Genomic DNA, 26,178 nt, shown 5'->3' on the forward strand with positions numbered 1-26,178 from the left:
GGTGGGACTATAATTGTACTAAAATGCATTGATAGCTGTTGCTTCTGTTGAGCAAGGACTCCGAGAGAGTGGCTAGGCTTTGAGTTCACCACGTACGAGCTGGAAACTATATATCCTTACTTGTTAAAAGTTTATGAAATAAAACATATTTGAATTGACTTTGACTTGACTTGTGGGAGGTTTAAACAGTTATTTTACGAAAAAACCTTTAAAACTTTTACACACAAACCGCCTCTTGAATCACTTTATCTAAATAAAAACGAATCATAATCTATAATAAAATACGGGAATTACCGCGTTCCTGTTATTAATTCCCTATTCTATTATACATTAAACATGCAACGCGAGAGTTTAAAAGTTATAAGCATAATCTGTAGCGTAGTTTTAAAGATCTAAGCATACATACATACAAACAAACAGACCTAAGAACTTTTTAGGAATTACTTGTTTTGTAGTATGTAGCGAAGGTTACAGAGCTTTCTGACATGCTAGGTCTCATCACGATGTTTTCTTTGACTGATAAAAGAAGTGACAATTATTTATTTGTTATACAATACAACTTCAAAAATCAGTATATTGCAATGGAATCCGTACTCTAATGAGTCGAATGCTCACTCGGCTATTACTGCTCCCGTTAATGAGTAAGTAAATAAATTACTTGCAGTTGATTTGTAAGCTGTTTGAAACTGCCGGGATTTACAAGCCAGTTGATATACGACTGAATCATATCTTGTCTAGACGTTGAACTAAATTTACTAGAGGGGCTCGTTTCTTGGCACCATTTCTATAAATCGTTTAAAAACCTTAAAAAACCTTGACATGACTGTCTTCAGTCCGACAAATAACGTATTTATTGTTAAGGATATCTAAAAAATACTCGTTGAATCAGGTTTCAATTTTAATGTGACAGCGTGAAAAGCATAACCTTTAAAAAAATAAAAACAGAAAAATGTTGAGATCCTCTTCCTTTCTTTAAAATCTGCTAATAATTCGAAGTTATTCCTTTGTTGAAAAATATTCCCAAACTATACATGAGCGCTGTTTACGAACATCTCTAAAGAATGCAGTAGTAAGGGACCCAAGAATGTTGAAAACCTTATATTTGAGTCCCTTAAAGTATCTTTCTATTGGCACTTATCGCACTTGACTCCATGACACCATAAGGCACCATCATCTATCGAACAGTGAAAGCTTTTCACCAATCGGTTGAGCCGTTTTTGTATATATCCCTAACAAGCAATACTTTCTCTTTATAATAATATCAGTATAATTGTTCTGTTTACTTACTGTTTCTTCTATTGTGAAACGCCGACCTTATAGACGGCTGTTCGATTGACAGGTCGTGGGTTTGAATCCCGTCATAAGACATACCAACGTGAAGGCACTCTTAATTAGCTTATCTGGGAGGGGTTAGTATTCTGTTAGTAATATTTAAATACTGTACAAAGTTTGAATACACTATGTTAACGGTTAAAACATATCAATACTTAGAATTTTTTACTAAGACAGATAACTGAAGCAGCGCTACTTTAACCATTAACTTCCAAAACGCACTATAGACAACGTAGATTCCTCGGGCTAAAATGTTTTTCAATTTCGGATCATTTTCTCACATCAGCGTCTCTAAACAATGAAACATTTTTTATTGCCATTTATACTAATATTAGTTTGACCTTTAGCCGGTTGAACTAAATTACTTTTTTAACAAACGCTTGAGGCGATATACATTTTCCCATACAGATATCTTCTCGATGACAGGCGACAGATACTAAGGCACAGTGGTCCACGCCGTTAGCATTGAATCAATGGGTCGTTAGTTCAAGTTCCATTAAAAACTAAAATTGAACATTGTCCATAGTTAGTGACTACCTAACACTTTATATATGCAAGTGTAGTCTTGCTTACGCGGAGTATCCGATTGGAGGTACCGCGTCCTGGTCGGTTTATGGTGATTGTTGAAGGAACACCGTCAGGTTTTGAGTCGGCATGCCCATATTTAAAGCTGGAACGCCTAGCCGGTGGGAGAGCCCGTCAGACCCTTGCTTCCTCCCTGGAGCGGGACATGCAGTAATGCATTTTCCTGACGAAAAAACCGCTCCTGAATCATGTGAGTAGGTTCACCTCACATAATATATCATCAATTTGTTCGAAATGAGATTTTCTACCACTATTGATAGTCAATAGTAAAAATGCTGCGTGAAAAACTAATAAGCGTACAAGCTACAGGCACTACTTTTCTCAAAAATATTTTAAAGCACATATTATTATTTTGACTTCGTCTATAACTCATTTGAAACAAATCGTCTAGTAGTACCAATTATGGGAAATAGCGCTACCAATCACACCTTATGGTCGAATGGTCGATTTCCTAATTCCCATCCCAAATTATATAATTTCGCGATAATGGTACAAACTTTCCGTCAAACACATTCACTACGGTACAACCAAATGTCGAAGTGCTTGAAATCACTTTTGGCGTAAAGAAGTACATGATGACCCTTTCACCTTTCACGGTTCACTTTCACGATGTGCTTTATATGTTTTCCTTATAAGTACTTTAGTTTGTTTAGTAAATAAATGTTGTATAGTACTGGAGTGGTAGATTAACTTAAGCTGTTTTTCTTTTAGGATGAATACCTTTATTCTTCTCCTTACTATTCATTCAAATTTTTCACAGTTACTATCTGACACATAACGATACGAAAAATACTCCTTCAATGTGTAATTTTCATCATAGGCGAGATCAAAAAATAACGGTAATAAACAAAGCTGAAAATAAGTTACTATTTAAAAATACTAAAAAAATCATGGCTGACTGTTTAATTTGAATTTTTGAAAATTAAGTTTCCTACTATATTTACTTTACTTTTTTTCTTTTAGTTTAAATAACTGTATATCTTAATTGGGTGCCAAAGGCTGCTCATCGTAGACGCGGGAGACGTAAACGGAGATGACCTAGACGCATTTGAAAAGGACTGGTAGGATCTTGCCGCCGATAGGGGGATTTGGAAGGGAAGGGGGAAGGCCCTTGCCCAGCAGTAGGACACTCGAACAGGCTAAGAAATAAAAAAGTTTCCTAGATCTGCTAACGATGAATGGAATTTTTTTTGACGTCTTCTGTTAAGGAATTAGACTAGAGCCTCTTTAAAATCGATAGACACAAAGTACAACCATAAATAAAGAATCGAATTCATTACATTTTTCAACTTCACCCATGCCTACTATACCACAGACACCATAATTAAAAGGTTACTATAACCTCTTCATAATTCACTTACAAATATCTAAAAATAGAGAACACATCTCTACAAAGCAATTTAACTGTCATTCACATGAAAGAAAAGTATAAAAATTAACATAATTTCAAAGAGATCTTACTCAGTTTTAATTGTATGTGTAGTTGTTGATGTATCATGAATGTTAATTCATAAGATTTTGTAATTAGAAAAAGTATGGTTAGGTTACGCTGTTACATTAAAACAATAAAAAAATGTAGAATTTGTATGAATAGTCGAGAGCTTTATTTAGATTAAGAGAATAGTTTGAAAATCTAAAATTTAAAACTGCAGTGACCCCCAGTCCTATGCAGCTGATGGTGTATATTAAGTTATTCGTGTACAATATGTCTAAATCCTTATTTTCTATACGAAAACATAAAAGTATCTACATGCAAAATATTTTATTTTAAACGTAGACAGGAAATAAATTTTAAGAACTCTAGTCTAAAATATTCTTGTATTCAATTTGGTTATATACTATTATGTAATATTATTTATCATAATCATACATATAACTTCATGTTTTTATTTTTATTTTATAACGTAAGCTACGTATAAACTACTTATTCAATGTTACAGTACTAATTTTGATACTACGGTGCATATAGATTAGAGCGGTTATTTGTTACGTTGGAGAATCCGAATATATTGCACTCTGTTTATTTAATTTTTTTGTTACTAATTAATTCTTTATCTGATATTGGACATGAATCGATTTAATTTATTAGTTAAGTAATAAGAAATGCGTTGTAAGTTGCAAAAATAAGTGTTCTATTAATTGGACTATATTATTATTATAGTATTTCTGTTTTTTCTGTAGTTGACATCTCACTAAGTAACTGGCAAGATAGCCTATCTATACCTTATAAATTATTGTATATTATGACATATTTGATGAAAAGTAAAGAGTAATACACATACAAGTGTCAACGTAGAACAGAAAAAAGATAGACATAGCTTGAAATAAATAACTTGAAATGTTCGCACTGACAATGCCTTGTGAACGTTACATTGTAACACTCTAATGAGTATGCACCTTCATGTTAGTAAAAGTTACTAAAACGTGATGTCTAGTTTTAGTACGTACTATTATTTGCTTTCACTAGTATTTATATAACAAAATAGTATTAACGAGTTTACAGTATGTTATTAGTTAACTACAATTAGTTCTAGACAATAATTCAGTAATTTTCAGCTGGCTCTCGAATTAACGAAAATTACACTATTTTGATAAAACCTTTTACCTGCTTAATTTAGACAGTTGAATTTTTTTTTTAATATTTTATTCTGGTTTTTAGAATTTGAAAATTTCAAATAAATAAAACTATCACTGTACCTCGATTCTCTACCACTATCGACTACCGACAACCGGCTAGCTATCGACATTTGACATTTAGAATGTACTGCCAAAATGTTTCCTACGACACCCGTCAGAGGCGCTGATCAGATTTTCATACAAAATTTCTCGATGACAGGTCGGTTATCGGTAGTCGATAGTAGTAGTAGAGAATCGAAATGAGATACAGACAGATAGCGAAGTCTATGTAACAGGTTTCCGTTTGTACCCTTTGGCATTTATTAGCGCAATTCTCTACCACTATCGATTAACGACAACTTACTGGCAAGCTATCGAGAAATTTTGTAAGAAAATTAGATCAGCGCCTCTAGCGAGCGCCGTTAAAACTATTTTTGCGGTACATTTGCAATATCAAATTCTTGATAGTTCGTTAGAACCGACTGTAGAGAATCGCGTTACAGGTATGGAAGCGAAAAGTGGTTCGGTCACAAAATCTTCAGTGAGTTCCTCTAGTATGGATGTTAAGAATAAATCTCTTACCAGTCCTGTTCGTGTATCGTCTATAAAAATATGAGAGGAAAGGGAATAACAAATATTAATGGCACATTTTGTCTCAGTATCACCCTAAATATATGAAATCATGCCTTATTTATCTCAAAAACTTTGTACCCAATTACAAGAGGCCTATAACCGGCGAAATCTGTACCGTACCTCTACATGCGTGGAACTAAAAAGTAATTAACAAACATTTGTTAATTACTTTTTAGTTCCAGTTTGTTTTTAGTTCCTATTGTTCACACGCAATATACATATATTGCGTGTGAACAATAGGAAACGAGTAACATGTCAAAAGAAGATGGACGATGTATCATGACGAATAATGTTCTGTACCCGTTGTAAATAGCAACACTGTAATTAGTTATTTGTTTGTACAAACATTGTACATAGTTGTGTAGGGCTAGCAACTTTTATTGCAGTTAGGGTTGTTAGAAAGACTACCTGACTAGAAAAAGCTCAGGTTTTTACTATGCAAGCCTACTACCGTATATGAAATGCTGCCTACATACAACATTATGTATATATTGATAGACTACACATTACTAAAGAATTTGAAAAAATAACTTGGTTCGTTAAGTCCCCACCCGCACTTGGTCAGCGTGGTGGACTCAAGACCTAACCCCTTCCCCTCGTTTGGGAGGAGGCCCTAGCCCTGCAGTGGAACGGTAATGGGTTAACTCTTTGTTTGACCCAGGAATCCAACCTGAGACTTCATGATCAGCAGTCGTATACACTTCCAAGCCGACCCATTAACTATTTAAACATATTTTCTGACAGTAGATATTTTATTTAACTGGCTGTCTTCAAAGCAATTAATAAAACAATTATTAAATTTATATAGTGACAAGCTATTACTGCTATATTTATAATAATAACTTCTTGTTTTAAAAAACTGTTAGCGAAAGGGAATCTCCAATATTTTTACTTTCATAGATTCAAAATTGTACTAGTTTCCGCATCGAATATGAGTTTGAAAATTAATGTCTTACCCGAACGTTTAGGAATGTATGAAATATTTCCTAAAGCGTTTCGTTTACATTGCTAGTAATGTCAAAGTGGGTAATCCTATTGCCATATCACCAACAAACTCGAGGCTCTGTTGAATATATTTTTATATAAATTAGAGAAAAAGACCCAGAAATCGAACCCAAGATCTCGTGATCAGCGATCATTTGTAAACACCTAGACAACAGTGGCTGTTCATAATAATTATCTATTAAAATAATACATATTTTATTAAAGCAACAACAAGGAGACCCAAAAATAGATGGCGGACGATACCTTGACCGCATTTGAGGTAGGACTGGCCGCCGAAAGGGTGATTTGGAAGAAAAAGGACTGACTCTTGCATAGCAGTGAAACACTCAAACAGGCTAAAGAAAAAAAGTTCGTGTTAGCAAATGATAAGGGTCTTCAAATTTCTACGGCACCTTCAACAATATATAACAGCATAGCCTTTCTTCCAAACTATGTTGGAGTCAGCTTCCAGTCTCACCAGATGCACCTGAATTTAATTTGCCTTCCGAAACACGGAGGAACTCGATATGTATCAGATGGTCACCCATCCACAGAATAACCTCGGCAAGCGTGGCTTAACCTCAGAGATCGATCTGCGCGGCTGTTGTTAATTAAGCCACGAGCACAACAGCACTTTCAGCAATACACCTAAATAAAGACTTTCTTGTCCAAATATAACGTACATCATCACTTTAGTCACGGATCATGACAGTTTGTTGTAATTTGTTGACATGCACTTTCACTGTGTAGATGATGACCTTTGAACACGATCGTGAACTTTAGGTAGAGAAATTGATTATAGTGTGCATTGGTATCGGTAATGAGTTTGATTGTGTATGGATACAATTCTGTTTTGGTATCAGATGCGAGTCCAACGCGCAAATTGATAGTAGGGTAGAGGCCACTACAACAACTGCGTCTAAACATAAAGTAGTTAGAAGCTTTCCGAATATAGCGGCAACTAAAAAGATTTACTATGAATAGTTCATACTATCTCTCTCTCTCTCTCTCTCTCTGTCTCTTCCCTGCTATGAATCCCTTATTCTAGTGGGGTCAGGGTCTTTTTACTCCACTTCGCTTTGTTCTGAACATCGTCTTCGGAAACCTCACACTCACTCATATATTTGCACTACAGTTTCCCATCTAGTTATTGGCCGTCCTTCGGATCTACGACCAGGGAGAAAAGCTGTAGTACCTTGTTTCCTACACAGTCTGCTGGCCTCCTCTTGAATAGGAATGCGAATAGTTTATTCATATAGATAAAATAGTATTTTTTTAAACAGATTTATTTGATCTGTCAAATCTTTAGTTTCTACTTCTTATCACCATAAGATAAAACTAACAATTTGGTAGTACCAAAAAAGACAGTCATTTAGAACAACAAAACACCTATATGATATTGTTTGAAATACCCTCCACAATACCCAAATTAACACGCACTTACTGAAAGTGAAAACTAGCTAAACTAAACGCAAAAAGTCGAAATCTTGTTCAACTTATGACTATAAAACACCAGTTTCGTATAATAGTATGAATTTAATGAAGTTTCCACACAATAAACTTCTTTATTATAATCCCTAAGCTATTCAATTATACCGTATCACCCGCTTTCATGGGAACTACGTGGTACACGCGCTGGTGGTATTGGATTCTAGAGAAAATAATATTTCTGTTTTTTCTATCATTGTGTAGCATGAAAATAAATCTGAGATAAGTACCTGGTGATATTTTGTGTAGTTTCTATTACTTGTGATATTTTATTATAATTATGTGAGTATAAGGAATAAGGTTTAGTGTCGTTCTTTAAAACATTTTTTTTTAGCAGTACGTGCTTGTAAGGTTTGAATATCAAAATATTATAAAAACTATACAAATAATTTATTTTATTTTATTTTATTATCATAATGAGAATTAAATTATTACCATAAAAGTACTTTTTAGATTTTAAACGCGTGTTGACAATAGGTAGATTGCTTACAAGAGCTTCTTCCAAACTTTACCTTTTTTACTGATATACAAAAATATTTTTTACACCATTGTAATTTTAAACTAAGTCTTAATGGCGGGATAATCTGGACTCATTTGAGAAGGGCTGATTTCAGTTTGCCGTGTTGATTTTAAAAAAAGGATGGGAAGCTATAGTTCTTATGAATATATTATTATATATAGTGGGACACTTAACAACACTTAACTTACACACTAAAGAAAAACATAAATCATAGATTTTAATCACAATCCAACACCACCAGTACTTGTACACCATTATTTTATATGACGTGCATACGCATCATATACAGCAGTACGGTCATATACCATTCACTCTCATATCACAGAATATCGCTGGCCTAGTGACACCGTGCTGAAAGATGTTTTGTCTTACCAATAATGACGTAGGTTCGATTTAAGCAATGAAAATGGAGTCATAATTGATAATAATAAGTTTTATTTATTTATAAAAGTAGAACAATGATTATAGAACAATGCTTTCTTAAACTATACAAGTTTTAGATCTTACAATCTATCACATTAAGGTTTTATAGGTACTTTGAGTTTTTCAGTTAGATTGTAAACAGTGGATATAAATGTGGGATATTTATGAAATACAGGTGTAAAAGAAAAGTAAAGAAGTCGCAGGCAGAAGCTAGAATTTTTATATAATAATATGTTCTGTTTATTTTTTTAATTAACTAGCAAATTATTACAAATTCTGCGTTTTTTGATTTGTGGAATCCTGAAATGTTAGAGCGCTTGTATCGCCATTCTATGATGAGACAGTTGCTGAGCCTTTCATTGCCAATGTTAAGTTTCAACATTCACCTGACTTACAAGTTCTCGCATCGCTGCAGAGATGGCGCTGTATTTCGTAACGAGAAAATTAGTTTTGCAGTCCGAAAATGTTCAAATAATTGTTGTTAAGAACTTGAATATTTTAAGTAAGAATTATCAGAAATGGCCGCTGCTATTATTTTTACATAAACAGAACACTAAAATCAATATCTTCTTATAAGATTATATACTTAAATACATATTTCTAAGTTAAAGATAAGTAATGAGAAACAACCGACTACTCTATAAAAAAATCTAAGCGATCAGTTACTTTTGGCTTATTTCGATATAACACAAAGAGTAATTTTAACACACTTTGTACACTTAGACATACTTATTTATATTCTCGACCTATTGTCTCTATACTGGGCACGTTGGCGAACTCCGAACCACTCTCATAAATTATCGGCTACAGACTAGATACTACTAATAAAAAATTGTCGTCCCAGGAACCAAATCCGAGACCTTATGGTCAGCAGTCGCATACACTACCGCTACTGCACTACCACAGAGACATACCTACAAATAAGATATAATAAAAAATAAAAAAATAAATTTAACCCATTAACGTCCCACTGCTGGGCAAGGGTCTCCTCCCGTAATGAGGGAGGGATTAGGCCTTGAGTCCACCACGCTGGCCAAGTGCGGGTTGGGGACTTTGCATGCCCTCAATAAATGTTCACCGTTGGAGCATGTGATAATTATTTCTAATACACACATAACTTCGAAAAGTCATTGGTGTGTTGCCTCGAACCTGCGACCACTCACGTGGGAGGTGTCAACTTTTACCACTCGGCTATCTCTGCTCTTCAAATAAGATAGTAATGACATTGTAAATTGCGTTTAAAAGTCAATCACTCTAAGGTTATTCGTCTCAGACAGATTGTTCTGAATCAACGTGTTTGCGTGCATACTATTATGTAATTAATTCGATAATAACATCGTCATATCGCATCATTTTACCATTAATTATTACTCAAGATTAGTAATAAGTAAGACTTAAACGGAATTCTAATGAACAATTAGAAAAGCCTCTAACAGCATCGACACTCATAGATTGACCCGCAAACTTTAATTTGAATAAATAAATATGTACGTTAATAGAAAGTACTACCGTCTGTTAGTTAGCACGGTAGACTTATTGCCAAATCCTGACCTTTTTCGAAGGGACCCTAGTAAAATATTAATGGCAGAGGGCAGCAATGGTTCAAAATGCACCCACAACTTTCAGGACAATTAGTTCAGCAGTCAGGCCTTAAAAGAAATATAAAAATCTTTTATTTTATTTTTGTTGATAGCTTTGATAAGGGTGTGCACCAGGCCGATATCTCTGAAGGTAGAAAACGTGAGCTCGATTCCCATACAAAGCCCGCATAATAAAAAAAAAAACACCTATTTACACATAAAATATTATAATGTATGCGCATAACTTTTGAACAACTGAACTAAATTGGATAATTCTTCTTTTATTACCTCTATGTGTATCTGTCGGGACAATGTTTATATGGGATTAATGGGATCACAAATCCCACGGAAATGAAATCAACAGGATAAAATTTTACTACATCCTGACAAAGTCGAGCCAGTCCGCTAGTACTTGATATTTTTTTGAGTGCCCCAACGACGTAACTACTAATCTTGGTGCAAAAATCTTCTTTACAAGTTATATTTAGCTGTAACTACTGAAAACTGAAAAGATAATCCAAGCTGATGATGTAAAGATATCGGTTAAAATGGTAGGCGTTATCGAACAGAACACCGATTACTAGTAATTGAGAGCAAAATTATGTTGCGTCCCGTTCGTGTTGTAGGCAGACTTAAATAGTAAATTATTGCAGAAGATACCAGTAGCGCGATTTAATATTACTGTCGACTAAAGGCACCCCACTACCAATCGAAAAAAAAAATGAAAATCTGATTAGCGCTTCTAACTGTTGCCGTAAGAACTATTTTAGTCAGTACATTTTAAACGTCTCGTAGACTTTAAGCTCATTCAAAATTGAAAGAGTGTAGGAAATTTTAATTTTCTCGTTTTAGTTTTAAGTTTATTAACACCTTGGATTTTCGGTAAGCTGATTTGTGGCTCCAGCTTTAAAATAAAATAATACCATCTTGACTCGCCCTATAATATTTGTAGACATTGAAGCGTCAAATACTACTTCATGATCATATCGCACTGTAAATTATTTAGTTTCTGATACAAAAGGTAAAAGACATATAGTAGATTTTATGTTTCGAAGATGTATAAAAAACCTTTATAAAAGACAGTGGTTAGCACTCTAGCAATTGCGAAAAACTTTAAAGCTCTTGTTGTAAACCAACGTTAGGCAGCCGGCATACTGCAGTCTGGTCCATTGATCTCAGAAGCTGTTGAATTTACAGCATTTATTATATTCTTAGGTTTTCCTTCAAAATCCTTAAACTGAGACAGTGACCTTGACTTTGAGAATCCGCTTCGTCAGCATGAGATCGATGACTGCCACACACACAATCAAATTGGAAATCACACAAGCGTGGCTCGGACGTGCACATGCATGGCTCAGTGCACGGCCATACGATGCAACGATTGCACGCTCTAAAAGATTTATAGATAAATGTAGTTCCCGGTGAAAATAGATAAATGCCAGTGCACATTTACACAGTGCACATTTCTATAGACGCAACCGCATACGTCGGACAACGTCCACATCGTCCACATTGAGGGGACACCCGCGGTTTTCCAACAAGATGCAGTGCCGCGGTATTGTCCTGTTGTGTTTTTGTGTGCTCTCTGCTTCGGCTGACACCTTCGGAGCCAGCCTGAGGCTTTTGGGCAGGGTGTACGACAACTGCGAGAAATCACAAGAGATTGTTAAGTGCTTGAAGATTCAGGCGGTGAAATTAGCTGATAGGGCTGCTCGGATGGACACGTTGCCGGTCTTCGATGGAATTTCACTTGTGAAGAAACCAGATGCGGGAAGGGCATCTCCTAATGCTCTTCCAGAAGATGAAGACCTTGAGTCACTGTCATCCGACAAAATTGACAAGTACTTGCAACTAGCAACAACGAAATTGATGCAGACGCATCGCGTGTTTATATCTCCAATGGAAGTGGGTGAGGATATAGGACGGTCTATGGATGAAGCAAGAGGCAAGCTGAAGAAGATGATAGGACCAATACTTGCTGGTGTGGCGATCAAAGGTGGGTTCTTGGCGATGGCATTCCAAGCGATCGCGATGATTGCGGGCAAGGCTTTGCTGATTGGTAAGATAGCTCTGTTGTTATCGGCGATCATTGGATTGAAGAAGCTGGTGTCTGGTGGAGAATCGCATGAGAAGACTACTTATGAAATCGTGAAGCATCCTCAGGTTTCCCAGAGTCATACGTATTCGTCGTCACATTACGGCAGCGACTTCGATGCGACGGGTCCCGGCGGTCACTACAGGAGGAGTGTAGAGGATGAGGCGGCTGCTCAAGACAGGGCTTACAAAGCCTACGCTAAGAAGCAGTAGGCATCAAACAATTAAGGCTTACGACTCCATACATTTACAAAATTTACAACGACACGGCATTTTATTATAGCACTTATATTACCAGAACTGTGTTTTGGACCTTTTGCTAGGGCAAACAGGAATAATGTTTAATCAAAAAAAAGTTATTTATTATGCTTATTCAACGACACTAGGTAGTTCAGTACATAAGATATTTTATTTAAGTCCAGTATTTATTAGTATTTAATCGATGCATAATTATGATGATAAAAGGTATTGTATAATTTAAGAATTGCGTACGCGATTTTATGCATGTGTGTGTATTAGTACATTAATTAGGTAAGTCTATTTATTCGAAAGCACCAAATAATAATGCTAAATAATAATATTATAATTATACAAATAATAAATTCTTTGATAATCAATAATAGTAATAATATTAGGCTAGTCGACGGGTACTGTGCATTTCTGTATTTCATTCGTTTGTCCAATTTTGTAAAAATAGGCATTAAGGTTATTTAAGAATATATGTTATTTTATTTGTACGGTGCTGTTTAGAATAAGTAGTTAATTTATTTATTCTTTACTCTATTATTATAACATCTTCAGGTCGTTAATCGACGAGGTGGTTACGCGAGTACCTTTTATTTATTTTATTATAATCAGAAATAATAATTGCGTACTTATAACCCTATAATTTAGAATAATAATATAATTAATCATAAGTTTTTGTATGATGATGAAAAATATTCATTTAATGAAACAACGAATGACAATCGAAAGAAAATGATAGAAACTGAATGCTTGTTTTATTTTTAGTTTTGATTGAGGATGACAGGTAAATAATAAATTATTTGAAACTTTGTCTCGTTATTTTAATTTTATCCTAAACTATTTCATTTTTCTAAAAGTCTATGAAAAAAGAATAGGTACACCTTCGAGACAGTATGTATTAAGAAAAGACAAACATGATCTTAATTCCAGCCAAAATTTTACGTTTAAATCCGACAATGTAATGAAACTAACTAATTTACTTCAAAAGACGGGTCAATGATTTCAGATAGACATAATATCGGATTCAATTACATCAATTTTATAAAACAAGGCTAACTCAAATAATCCTCATTTTCCTTACAAAAAAAAAACATCAATGATTGCATATTCATATGTAAGAAAAAACTCAATTACCCTGCATTAATACTGTTTCTAAGCAAAAAAAAAACGTAAGTATGTAAAACATGAATTACTCCGCATAGTAACGGAAATAATCTAAATAACAAGCAATGTAATTGTCAAGAATATCGTGAAAGACATTATTTATTTATACGTAAATTGACGCGAACATGCATTGCAACTTACCGCCCCTGGCCAAATTATTAGACGCACTGTAGTTTTTTAAATAATTAAGTATTTTATACTAGTTTTTGTGTAGTATTTTTATATTTTCACATAAATAAAAAGGTTAGTTATTAAAGAGATTTATTTTATACTACGTATTTGTATTTATATTAAGCTATGGCAATACTACATTAAACTCTTGAAAAACGAACGTAAGTAAGTACACTAAGTATAAACTTGTTCTAGTCGCGTTTGCGCGCGTTTTTGAGTTGCGGATATATTTTTGTGACTTTATGTGCTGTGTTTACTTCTTTCGTAGTTTTATGTTTTGCAGTTATTTGTTAATTTCGTGTGCACAGTTTAAATAATCATTTTCAACATGGCTAAAAAAGGCGATCTTTCACCGCGTAAAAGAGCGGAAGTAAAAGGCCTCGTGAATGCAAAAATATTCATAAACCGAGAAATATCACGAAGACTGATGGTTTCTGAGCTAGTGTACGTCGCATAAAGAAGAGAATTGAGTCAGGGGAGGAATTGAGCCCAAAACGAAAGAAGAGATGCGGCAGAAAGCCTATTTTCACCGAAAAGGTTAGAAAGATGTTTAAAGAAAATATGCCTGGAAAACCGATTTGCCACCACGAAACTAATAACATCGCAACTTCAAGAAGCTAATGTGAATGCTTCTGAGCGCAGTGTTAGAAGGAAATTAAATGATTTAGGTTTTAAGGCCTGCCGCCCCGCCAGGAAACCCAAGTTAACAGCTGCAATGAAGGCAAAGCGGCTGAAATAGGCCAAACAGTGGTGTGATAAAGATGTGGACTTCTGGAGATCGGTAAGATCTTATAATTTCATCACAAATGGTACTTTTCATAATTTTCTATGAAATTAGCAAGACCATGTGCTACTCTTGATGTTTATGTTATTTTTTTTCTATTGTTTCCGGACTGCTTTAGTGATGAAATTACATTTGAAATTTTACAATACATAACTCAATTTGTGCGGCGTCGTCATGGAGAAAAGTTTCATCCTGACTGTGTCCTACAGACTGTAAAGCATCCTACGAAAGTTACAATTTGGTCAGTCATCAGTGGCAAGGGTACTGGACGTCTGTACGTGGTAAATGGCATGATGAGACAGGATCAGTACAAAGAAGTCTTACAAAATCAATTGATTTCACAGCTTCAAGAGTGGTTTCCAAATGGAGAAACCTTCATTTTTATGCAAGACGGAGCTCACTGTCACACAGCTTGGTCTGTTAAAGCATATTTAGCGGAAAAATACATCCCTCTGTTGGACTGGCCGGGCAATAGCTCCGATATGAACCCAATTGAAAACGTGTGTGAGCTCATGAAAAAAGAAGTTGCTAAAGATGTGATCATTAACAAAACCCAGCTCTTAGAAAAGATCATACATGTGTGGAATCATCATCCTCAAATGCAGGAGATGGTACAGTCATGCATTGATAGTATGCCACGCAGAATTTAAGCTCTGATAGCGGCTAAAGGTGGCTCAACAAAATATTAAAATTGAATCACATTCATACCATTTTTTTTCAATGGCTCAAAAATACATTTTTATTCTATAGTATGATGTTTTATTTATCTTGAAAATTGAGATAAATAGGTGAATAATAAAATAAATTTACATTACATTTAGCAAAAACCATAGATCTGTATAGTATGACCTGATAATTAACATTAAACATAAAATTTTATAGTGCGTCTAATAATTTGGCCAGGGACTGTACATGCATTAAACATTACATTTTGATATTTCGGCGCAAGTTACACCGGTAGTCACAAACTGACCACCTGCGCTGTTTAATTCCGACTTATTCCTGTACAGACTTTGTACTCAACATGCAACGAAAATTTCAAAAATAGCGAAGATGCATCACTAAATCCACCAGTGAACCCTGCTACCACGGCTAGTATAAACTGCACCTAAATATCAAGTATTCCATAATAATAATTATTCCTAATTCCCATATTATATTATCTAACAAACATGCAACGCAAAAGTTTAAAGTGATGAAGAAACATTATCAAATATTTGGTAACCATTAAAAATGTTATACAACAGAAAATGCTTTACATGCAAGATAATTTCCAAAATCACACTCGTTTAAATGACCAATTACTTGAACCGGGCGATATGGTACTTAACTATTTTCTATTTTCATGGTCGAGTGGTCACGTCGCGAAATGACTACAAAGTTTATAATTTCCGTGAAACGTCACTTTCTTAGATGGACATAGGTTTCATTATCGATGTTAGTTGATTCATGGGATGTGATGAATGACAATTTGATAAGAATGGTTGTCTAAAGTGATTTTTATGTGGTTCCACTAGTAATTTTCCTTCATAGCCCGATGAAAGTCATTTTCATGGCCACATTTTGGACTTCCGAATAATTTTTCTAGGACAAAAGCTAACAGAATTTGTAAAAAAAAATATATTTGAAATGCAGAGAAAAGTTTCAATAATAAAGACACTTACTTAGTAATAATATAACTCAGTGAAAAGTATCATATTTTAAAATCTTAGTCAGTTAAGGCTTGGTCCAAAGTTGTAATGCTCTTGAGGTAAATACTTACTCTCTGCGTAATTAAGAATTCGTTGAAGCTTAACTGCTAACACTGATATTTGTACAACTTACAACCCCATGTCGCATTCAAATATTTTGTAAAGCATAACTGAAAATCAAATCGTCCCTAAAATGCCTCTTGCAACTACGGCGAATTATGTATGATATCCAAAAAAATACTCCCAATAAATTTGATAATCCTCTTTATCGAAATTCTTTTACACCTTTTCAAATCTTAAAACATTAAATAAAAATATATATTGAATCAAAACTGTGTCAGTTGATTCTAAAAATAGTTAAGAATTTACTCCATCTTGTACGCAGCTATAAAAACAGTATGTGAGTATAACGGAAGCTATGATAAATCAATTATATTCCTAGATGTAGCTGGAGCAAGACTGGACCGCTATCTAACAGTATAATAAATGTAATAGAAGAAAATGAGATTGTTTGATTGTTTTGTGATAAGCTCCAATACAGTAAAAAAAAAATTGTGAAGAAATGAAACAAATGTTTAGTCTGGTTCAATTTAAGTTAACACTAGCAAGGGTTGAAGCGCTTAAATTTGCCTTTGGTGTTATTCAAGATATCTTCAATTCCTTTAGAGGTCAAATACGTAGTTAAGTAAAATCGTAACACAATAATTTATCAATCTCTTGATACTAGTCAACAAATTAAAGCAAAAAAACAAATATTTTCTTAGACATCTAAAAAATATTCTGAACTTTACTAAAAAGCAATCTTACTTAACTCTGATAAAGTATAATAAAAAAGGTACTAGCAATGTATTGCTACAAGTAAGTACATCAAAAGTAGCAAACACCTGCAATAATAAACTACGCATTAAGAAACTCAAGTAGATCCGCTTGTAAAACCTAGTGCTGAGTAAGATAAAACAGACAAAGAATTCTATCAAAGAAAACCGAGAAAGCCTGGGGTGTTCACGCAAAACTGCAACTCACGCGATACCTAAGCATGGCTCAGTGGCATTCGTATAAAAACTGATGAAAGTATCCAGTATGCTGCAGTTGTGCTTTATAAATTAGCACACGGCTAGATTTGTTTTATTAAAGGCAAAGGAGATGAAGTGGTAAGAATACGAGACGATTTAGTATGAAGAAATGTTAGGTGTTTGGGAAATTATTTTATGAGCGATCTTTGTTGCTCGTTGGGGTAATTAATCCCTTTATACGAAAATGTACTTATATTTTGAATCGTCAAAATGTTTAACAATTAATAGAGCACCGACATAGTCTGTAATAAGGTATATTGTACAATGCATTAAGAACTTTGTTTGGCTCATCAAGTTTTAAGAAAAATACTGCCAAATTCTCAGTTAAGCTTAAGCAAGAAGCAATTAATGAAAATGCAAAAGAGAGCTTTGGCAGTTTTGTTTGGCATCAAATCTTGTGTACTTCAATACTCAGTACAAGCTAAGCCAAAACAAGCATCCAAGTATTCTAACATAGTGCTTTTGTCAATTTCAGTTCGACTTTCTTTGCTTTATATTACCAACATTGTACTAACCACTAGTTTCATAATTAATTGTTTTTCACACAAAGCTACGGTCTACAAACTCTAGCATGTAGTTAAGTACATATATGAGCTATTTACTAAGAAGAATATGCGTGCTTCGTCCCATTAAATAGTGTATCATTGTCACGTAAATGTTTTAGAAAAAATTGTACTCGTAAATAACAATTTTGTTTCAAGCCATACTTAGCTGTTATTACACTATTGCCTTTTCCACAAAATATAAAAAAAAAACGTGATGAAAGCGACAGATTAGGTAATAGTTCAGAAATTAAATTGTATATAAGAGTATAGTAAAAAATCTTCAAAGATAAAATTCATTGATAAGATATTATAATTTTTTTGAGACTTCTTATGACTATTGTATTCAAGACTTTTTCAATACGAAATGATTTGAAAGATTAAGTAATAGAGATTTGTAAAATTACTGGTTATGAATTATTCACGTTTCGAATATTAGTTCCTAAAAATTATGATTCTCAAAAAATTCTGAAGCTAAGTCGCCGATTAACTAAAAACACTCGACTGCGATTTACGACTGTTGTATGCATGCACATATTTAGTTAAAACATAGGAATGTGTAAAGGTGATAAATAAGCAAAGTAATGAACCAGTTAAAGACTATAAACCTTTTAAAATTATAGCACAAAGTATTAAACTATGTCAACAAGCAAAAAGACTTCCAATTATGCTAAACTGATGCATGAATAAACTTTTTTTACACGTACATAGTCTTAACTATGTAAATTAAAGCAACACGCTACCTACTTCAATAAATACATTGAATCGCACATGTTAAACCCGAAGTCCTAGAGAGAGGTGTATGAAATACACTCACGTTACACCATTAATAATGTTAGTCCCATGTAATATGGGACGAGCCTTTTGCCAAATAGGTACTCGACACAATCTCCAAGCTACGATTCTTATAATCAATCCGGGAATCAAACCAAAGACCTCATAAATAAATGATCAGCACTCGGTTACACTACAGACTGCACCATAGAGGCACTACTACTTTAATATCGATAAATATCCAATGAATAATTGCAAGCATCAAACTAATTTCTTCCGATGACAGTATCATGTTTTTAACCAATTATAAGTCATAATTTCAAAGTTTATTCGTGTATAAAATAGATATATTTCCCAATTCTCAATAGGAAACAAGTTCCTTGTCTTAACGACCATTTACTTGGGATTTAGACCGTGAAATCGTGTAGACAGGATGTGCGTTTCTTTTGTCGAAGAAATGTGTTAGTGCTGTTATAATTAAATGTAGTTAGTGGGTTAATTAGATGAATATGAGCTCGTATGATGGTTATTGCGAGTGCGTTACGGAGCAGGCCGTAAATTTTATTTTAATTGATATGCCTTCTTTGTTGTTAATTGAAGTAAAACGTGAAATTATTTTAAATCTATTCTGTGACTTTTTATGTTAAAATGTTTAATGATGCAATGTTTTCAAGCCCATGTTAAATCATTTTGCAATGTAAAAAATAATATTCGTCAGTCCTTATACCTAATATTGCAGGAGAATACTGTACAATTGCAAGAAAACTTGCCATTTCAAATTCTGTTTTACTATCGACGAGTATTATATTGGGATGTATGGGTTGGAAGAAATTATTTTTTTAGAAATAAAATCGTGTAAATTTTATTGTTATAAAATTTTAAAAATTAAATTAAATATTGCAAGAAAGTTAGCTGTTGACTAGTACTAATAATTTAAATAACAAAGAATTCAATTAAAGCTATTGCTACTGAGTTAAGTAAAGTGGTTTTTCCTTTACCATGACAAACATATGTAAAAATAATCAGAACTATATAACACGGTAATTCTTTCGAACAATTTTTTTTACATATTTGTAATAAAAGTCAGAAAAATAATACTGAATCGATTAACTTACTAAAATTTCGACTGTTTAGTAACTTGGTGAAAACATTTTCATTATAAATTAGTTACCAATTTACAATATCTTATAATAAAATTATACATTTCTGTGTACAAAATCATTACCTACTTCCATTAAATCAATCTAATGGCTTTTATTCTTAAATTAACTACCTTATAACCTACATTATTCTACCCAGTACTTATAGGTGTCCACTGAAAATTTCTCGCGTTTCTCATTCCTATTTCTTCTCTAGGGTCGGTAATGGCATCTTTTTTGGTAACGAAGAGTCTCTCCAGCCTGTCTCGAAGTTCTTCAGGAGTTATTGGAGACGCAGTCGAAGGTTCTGCTGATTTTTCTTTGTAGTAGTACTCTGGAGGTGGCTGACGTCGGTAGTAACCTGGAAGTAGGGAACAATATGTAACGACTGTTTCAATATGATTGAACTTACATGAAAATAATAGATGCAACAAAAAATATTCTGAAATCCGTAAAGTTATCATGCATCTATAATAATATGTTGTCAATGTTAAAATTGTTTAAGCTCGCTAAATGATAATAGTCGTAAAAAGTATGAATAAAAAATACATAGATTCTATATAGTAATGAGTAAATCACAAATATTTTTAGTACTGGTCAGCATTTAATTAGCCAGGCTAGGTCATTTTCGTATCATAAATACCTACTATAGAAGGAAAAATGCAAAATCCACGCCAAATAGGTCTAGTCTACAAGTACCTAGTACACGGAAATACAAAGAAGAAAAGATGCGAGGCAAATATAAGCTTATTTCTGAATTTGGAACAAAAGCGTAAGATATTAAAACGGAAGAAACACAGCTGCGTTATTTTTTATTTATATCAGAACAGAAGATTCGACTCCAATTTTATCTTAAGCTTGGAAACCTGCCCAAACCACATCTAAGCACAGATCAAAGATCCATTTTCCACTTCAAGCATGGAACTTCAAAATACTCACAGAATCCCATCGGAGGCATTTTCAACTTTAAATACCTTATGTTAAGGTCCAGAATAGTTAAATGTGAATATGTCATGCGAAGGTTTTGTTACAGTGCACCGGCAAGAGTTCATTGTACCTACCGGAAACGGAAACGTTGTAAATGTCTCCGAAAGTTGACCATAGATGGCGTTAACATTAACGATAGATTTTTTTTTAGTTATTTGTGTTCTACGGTATGAAACGAAATCAGAATACTAAAACATAACTGTGGGCCAGTTTCGAAATTTATGGATAAGTGTCGTATAACATATTTGATAGATAAATAAACAGCAAATGTATAAAAAAATAAATGCTCCATTTGATAAAAAATAGTTATACTCATTCAAAACTGTGAAACCGGCCGTACATAAATATCTTAAGCAAATTATAAATCTATTATACTAACCTGAACCATGATGATCGTGATGATCATGGTAGTGAGTAGCAGGCTCATATGCTGAGGTATACGAAGAGAGAGACGGACCTCCTCCGAAGTAAGACCCTTGACTGCCAAACCCAGAACTGAATACTGTCACGGCTAGTAACGCTAGCTTAGCTAATAAGAAGGCTTTCTTACTAGCTATCAATAGTAGACCTAATACCAAAGGTAGGAGAGTTGAAAGTTGGAATTTGAAGCCGAGAAGGAACGGTACTAGAAGGTTTCGAGCTAAAAGACGACCTGAAAATATAAAAACGAGTTTGGATAAGAAGGTAATGAATATTTTTATATTGGTCAATTTTTTATTTACTAGGGCAAATTAGAATACAGTTTTCAAAACAACAGACCTAAATGGTCAACATCAATAAAGTAAATTAGTCAGGTATATATTAAACTTGACAAATCATATTGCAATCAATTTGCTTTCCGAATGACTACATATTTCGGTGTTAAAAATATATTCCAAAGATCTATTAACGCGATCATTAAGTTTCGGATTTCATCGATAGATAGCGCGCTTTCAAGTTCAATGTCAAACGTCCTCGAGTGCTGCAATAGTTGTTAGTTATAGAGTGAACAGAAAGATGGCGTTATAAACAGTTTATGCGCAGTAAAGCAGAATAAAAGTTTATCATTTCAGTACACTTATTTCCGAATAAACGAATATTATATCATGGAAGAAGACTCTAGTGCAGTAGTGGGAAAGTAAAAGAATATAAAAAAATCGAAATAGTTATGAATATCAATAAGTAACACAACAATTTGAACTACAGTAAAAGTCTCAGGATGTCTTATAATGTTAATGATAGAAACATTTAAAATATTTTATATGGTTACAAAAATAAATATTACTAGGCTCTAGTTAGGTAACACTAAGTTGCCAATAAAAAATAAATTGTCTTGGTGTATTGTTAGTGTATACCTGTAGATATTTCATTAGGATGCTGTTGATAAGTCCGATCTTTGATCCTGGGATCCATAACAAATTCGAGCACTCCATTAGCTAACGTAGGACCGATCCTCATGACCAGCCCAGGGTAGAGTCCACTAAGATCCCAGTGCAATGACCTCTTGGAAATTAAGTGGCTGGCATCTTCTATTATGGAGCTGAAAATAGAATAAATTACTTATTTAATCCATGATGCTATAAACAGTGCCAATTAAAAAACAGATTACTTGTGAATTAGTGCGCTTTGCAGGTTTCTGAGGTACATTTAGCGGCAGTTTATCTATTTAATGGCGTTAAAACTCAAAAAAAAAAACGCAATTTAATAGATTAACTACCGCTAAATGTACTCAGAAACCAGGGGTTAATCAAATAGCAATTATGTAATCCTGTGGAATTATAATCAGGTTAAAACAGTTTTGTGCTTGTGCCAATGTTTATTACTGTATGAACACAATTTTTTACAATCGTGTACCCCATTGTTTGGTTCCATAATTAAATTTGAGTTATAGCTCTTTATGCTGTTATATAATTTAATAACGGTGCTTTTTGTTCTTTTAAATTGAATAAAGCAGTTTTAAAGTGAGCAATGTCATCAAAATTGTGCTTGAATTATCTAATTGGATGCAAATACCGAAAATCCATAGGATCCTTATCCAAAAAGCTTCCAATATCTCTCGGAGTCTTCTCATCTCTGACAAAAGACACTCCTGTAGCCAAACTGAAGGTATCAGCTTCGTCAAAATTGTTCAATTTGTTCAGCAACTCCTTTCCAAAACACACGCCAACCTCATTACTTCTTCTTACACTTAGACATTCATTCAACTGGGAACTTTCAAGATTATTTCCTTTCAACTCTTCTCCTTCTTGAAGATCAATTTCAATAGGAATCACTTCAATAATAAGAATCAATAAAACAACAATAACAAAACTATTCTTGGCACTCATTTTTCCTTTTCAATCATTGATACAATTTTCACCAACACAACTATCCTGTTCACCTCAAATGCAAGTTTTAACAGAACAATATCAGTCCTCAGTACTTTATAGACTTTCTGCGTTATGTTCCGGTGAACTTTGCCATTGTTTCGGCTGTTACAACGACTTCTCATACAAGACAATAGGGTGAAAATTCGCTGAGGATAATTTGCGAACGTATCTTTTGGAACAATCTCTAATTCTGTTACGCTTATTGTGTAATACGTGTAATTTTGGATGTAAGTGAAATTGCGTGACTTGGATGATGGTAATACAATTTGTATGGGATCGTAAAGTTGTTAAATAACAAGTTCATTTCATGGGACATGTAATAAACTTGTAGAGTTCCAGCATGAATACAGTTGTTGAATGTTATTATCCACTGTAAACGACGATATGGTTTCAAAAGTCGGTATAAATTGGTATTGAAAAATTAGGCATACGAATAGCTGCATAAAAGCTTACCAACATACTGTTCAATTGAATTTATACAAAAAAATACCCAGTCTCAAAAATATTCCTCACTTTTACTTTTCAAATGACATTACATTAGATTTCATACTACACTATAAGCTGTAAGAAGCCTTTGACCCCACATTGTCTTATAAACTCAGATGCATGCTAGATATAACTAAACAATACACGATTTTAATTCTTGCATTCCAAAACATAAGGGTTATAATTCTCAGAATAAAATATTGCCGTTACATCGTTTCGAAATTTATCACGCCCAAGGAGAGAAAGTGTTTTTTTCTTTTACGTTCGACTCTCTGAGTAAAAGTGTCTGATGTAATATTCTCTGGTTTTAAATGACAATACGGATGGATTTCACATATTATTTTAATTTTATTAGCGAGTATTTTGTTGTGCTGTTACTGTGGCTATTAATTGGTTAAAGTGCAGTTTCCTCTAGTAGTCTAGACGTTTGGTTTCTATTCAGTTTTAACTAGCTCTTTTACTTGTATTTTTTTAATCGCAAATATTAAAAACTATCGCCTATAATATTAATGAATTTGGACGACCAATGATAGAAATTATGCAATTTCAGCGTGGAATCCGCAAAAGCTTTGTTCATGAAACCTTGAAGTGTATTTTAAAATTATCTTCTGTATTCATCTTTGTAAAGTTGTTTTAGTAACAACATATTTAAATTATGAATAAAAACATTATATTAAACTAAACTGAAGCAAATTAACACCAAATTCTCGATTATGCATTGGATACTAAAAAACTTAGTACGATTGAGCCTACATTTTAGTATGCGTAGTAATTTTATTCAACATTTTTTGTAGACCTACAGGTTTAAAATCAGTGTCATCATGTACCTAATAACATAGGAATTTTAAGGTAAGACACTAAACGGTCAGGTGTTTTAGGGTTACGCATATTTTCGTGTCTGCGACCTCATTCATGACCTATGAGAGTTCCGTACATTAGTCATCGACGAGTTGCTTTCGCTGCCGTCGCCCGAGGCCCATCGGCTTTCTGTATCTCATGTATTTTATGTAACCTCCCCCTCTTTATTCTCCCACATTTATTTACCAACTTATTTCTACTACTCATTATCAAAATTATCATTCTTTTCGACAACTACATAAGGTTCATTATCGTTTGGTTTTATTTCTGTCATATACGAGTTAAGTTTGTCAGAGTAAACCTCGTCTAGAGTTCACACACCTTTACGAACATGCTCATATTAAGCTTTGTCTCGATACCTTATTCCAGAGCATTAATGCTCAATTTTGTTTGACAAATAATACAGAAAACTGGTTATCGTCTTGCTACTTCTATAACCTGTATTGCAATAAACTTAAGGTTGATTTTTGTGTGATTACTATTTTCGTGAGCGTTATTTTAAATTGGTAATTTGCTTTAAAGGAAAAGCGTTGGATGTAAACCGGACACAGGAACGCGTGTGAAGTGAAATTTCTTTTTTTCTCTCTCTTTTCGAAAAAGGATGTTGTTGGTCCGTCTGACACAAATATTTGGACGTTTATATACGTAAGAACATGTAATTGTGGAATGTGGTTTTCTAAGTTCACTTTGTAGGTTATGTTTGAGGTCTTTTTATTTGACAAGGGTTAGGTTATAAACGTAACTGGTTTCAAAACTGGTATGGTTTCCGGTTTTAGAACATGTAGACTTTCGAATACGTTAACTAAGGCTTTGTAACAGGCGCAATGAGGCTTGTAATCGTTATTCTAATACCTGCTCTATCATCAGTTGTTAGTAGAATCTTTGCCGTTCCTATTTATTCAGGTTGTTTTATTTTTCACATTTCCTAAATATACGTTAACATACCCTAAATGTACCAAAGTGATAATATTTTACGGCTCCAAAGTACTGAGGTCTGACTAATAATGCTTAGGTATTCTTTATTGATAAGTTAATTTCGAAAAACGAGAGTTCCAGATATTGAGATGCAAAGGTATATGCAAAAATGTATGACATCAATTTATCGTCGTGTTTTATAGGTTGCCTTGTACTATTCTTATATTTAGTACCAAACTAGTACTATGAAGTATTCAATCACGGGATACAAGACCTGTCACGGTTTGTGAACATCTGTTTCACTTTTTCTTCTGTGTCTTTTGAATAAAGGGTAAATGTTTTTCGGTCGATTAGTTATTGGTTCGACTATTGATTTGAAGTTATTCAGAAGTATTTGCATATAATAGTGTACGACTACGACTAAGACGGCATCAATCAATGTAGTAAGAGGCGACCCCAATGGGTATTTTTGGATTGTTTGATTAGTTTTTTTATAGTATTCTAGCGTTGCGGTCTCATAACACACAGAATTTATTGAACTCCTAATACTAAGACCAAAGGCTCAATTTAGTAGCGCAGGCAGTGATAAATGAGGTTCAAGATTCCACCTCTTAAACGTTACTGTAGTTCTACGATTTCTAAATCGATGGAAACAGCTTACCGGACCTTAGAATGGAATTCTTGAAAATTTTGATATCTCGTAAAATGTATTGAATAAATAGATACAAATAAAGGCCAATGACTG

The 26,178-nt window shown here is 33.7% G+C and overlaps 2 protein-coding genes across 2 annotated transcripts; one reads left to right on the forward strand and one right to left on the reverse strand.

Moving 5' to 3' along the window:
* The first annotated feature begins 11,517 nt into the window (after positions 1 to 11,517).
* LOC142983684 (uncharacterized) lies at positions 11,518 to 13,311 on the forward strand. The gene has a single exon (XM_076130676.1). The coding sequence runs from the start codon at positions 11,704 to 11,706 to the stop codon at positions 12,466 to 12,468; it is 765 nt and encodes a 254-aa protein (XP_075986791.1). The 5' UTR covers positions 11,518 to 11,703; the 3' UTR covers positions 12,469 to 13,311.
* A 6,267-nt stretch (positions 13,312 to 19,578) lies between these two features.
* Osi10a (Osiris 10a) lies at positions 19,579 to 23,185 on the reverse strand. The gene is made up of 4 exons (XM_076130618.1): positions 22,819 to 23,185; positions 22,161 to 22,345; positions 21,206 to 21,478; positions 19,579 to 20,200 (listed from the first exon to the last, which is right to left on the reverse strand). The coding sequence occupies exons 1-4, from the start codon at positions 23,130 to 23,132 to the stop codon at positions 19,992 to 19,994; spliced, it is 981 nt and encodes a 326-aa protein (XP_075986733.1). The 5' UTR covers positions 23,133 to 23,185; the 3' UTR covers positions 19,579 to 19,991.
* Between the last annotated feature and the right edge of the window lie 2,993 nt (positions 23,186 to 26,178).

The sequence above is a fragment of the Anticarsia gemmatalis genome, chromosome 24, assembly GCF_050436995.1.
Source record: "Anticarsia gemmatalis isolate Benzon Research Colony breed Stoneville strain chromosome 24, ilAntGemm2 primary, whole genome shotgun sequence".
Lineage (NCBI taxonomy): Eukaryota > Metazoa > Arthropoda > Insecta > Lepidoptera > Erebidae > Anticarsia > Anticarsia gemmatalis.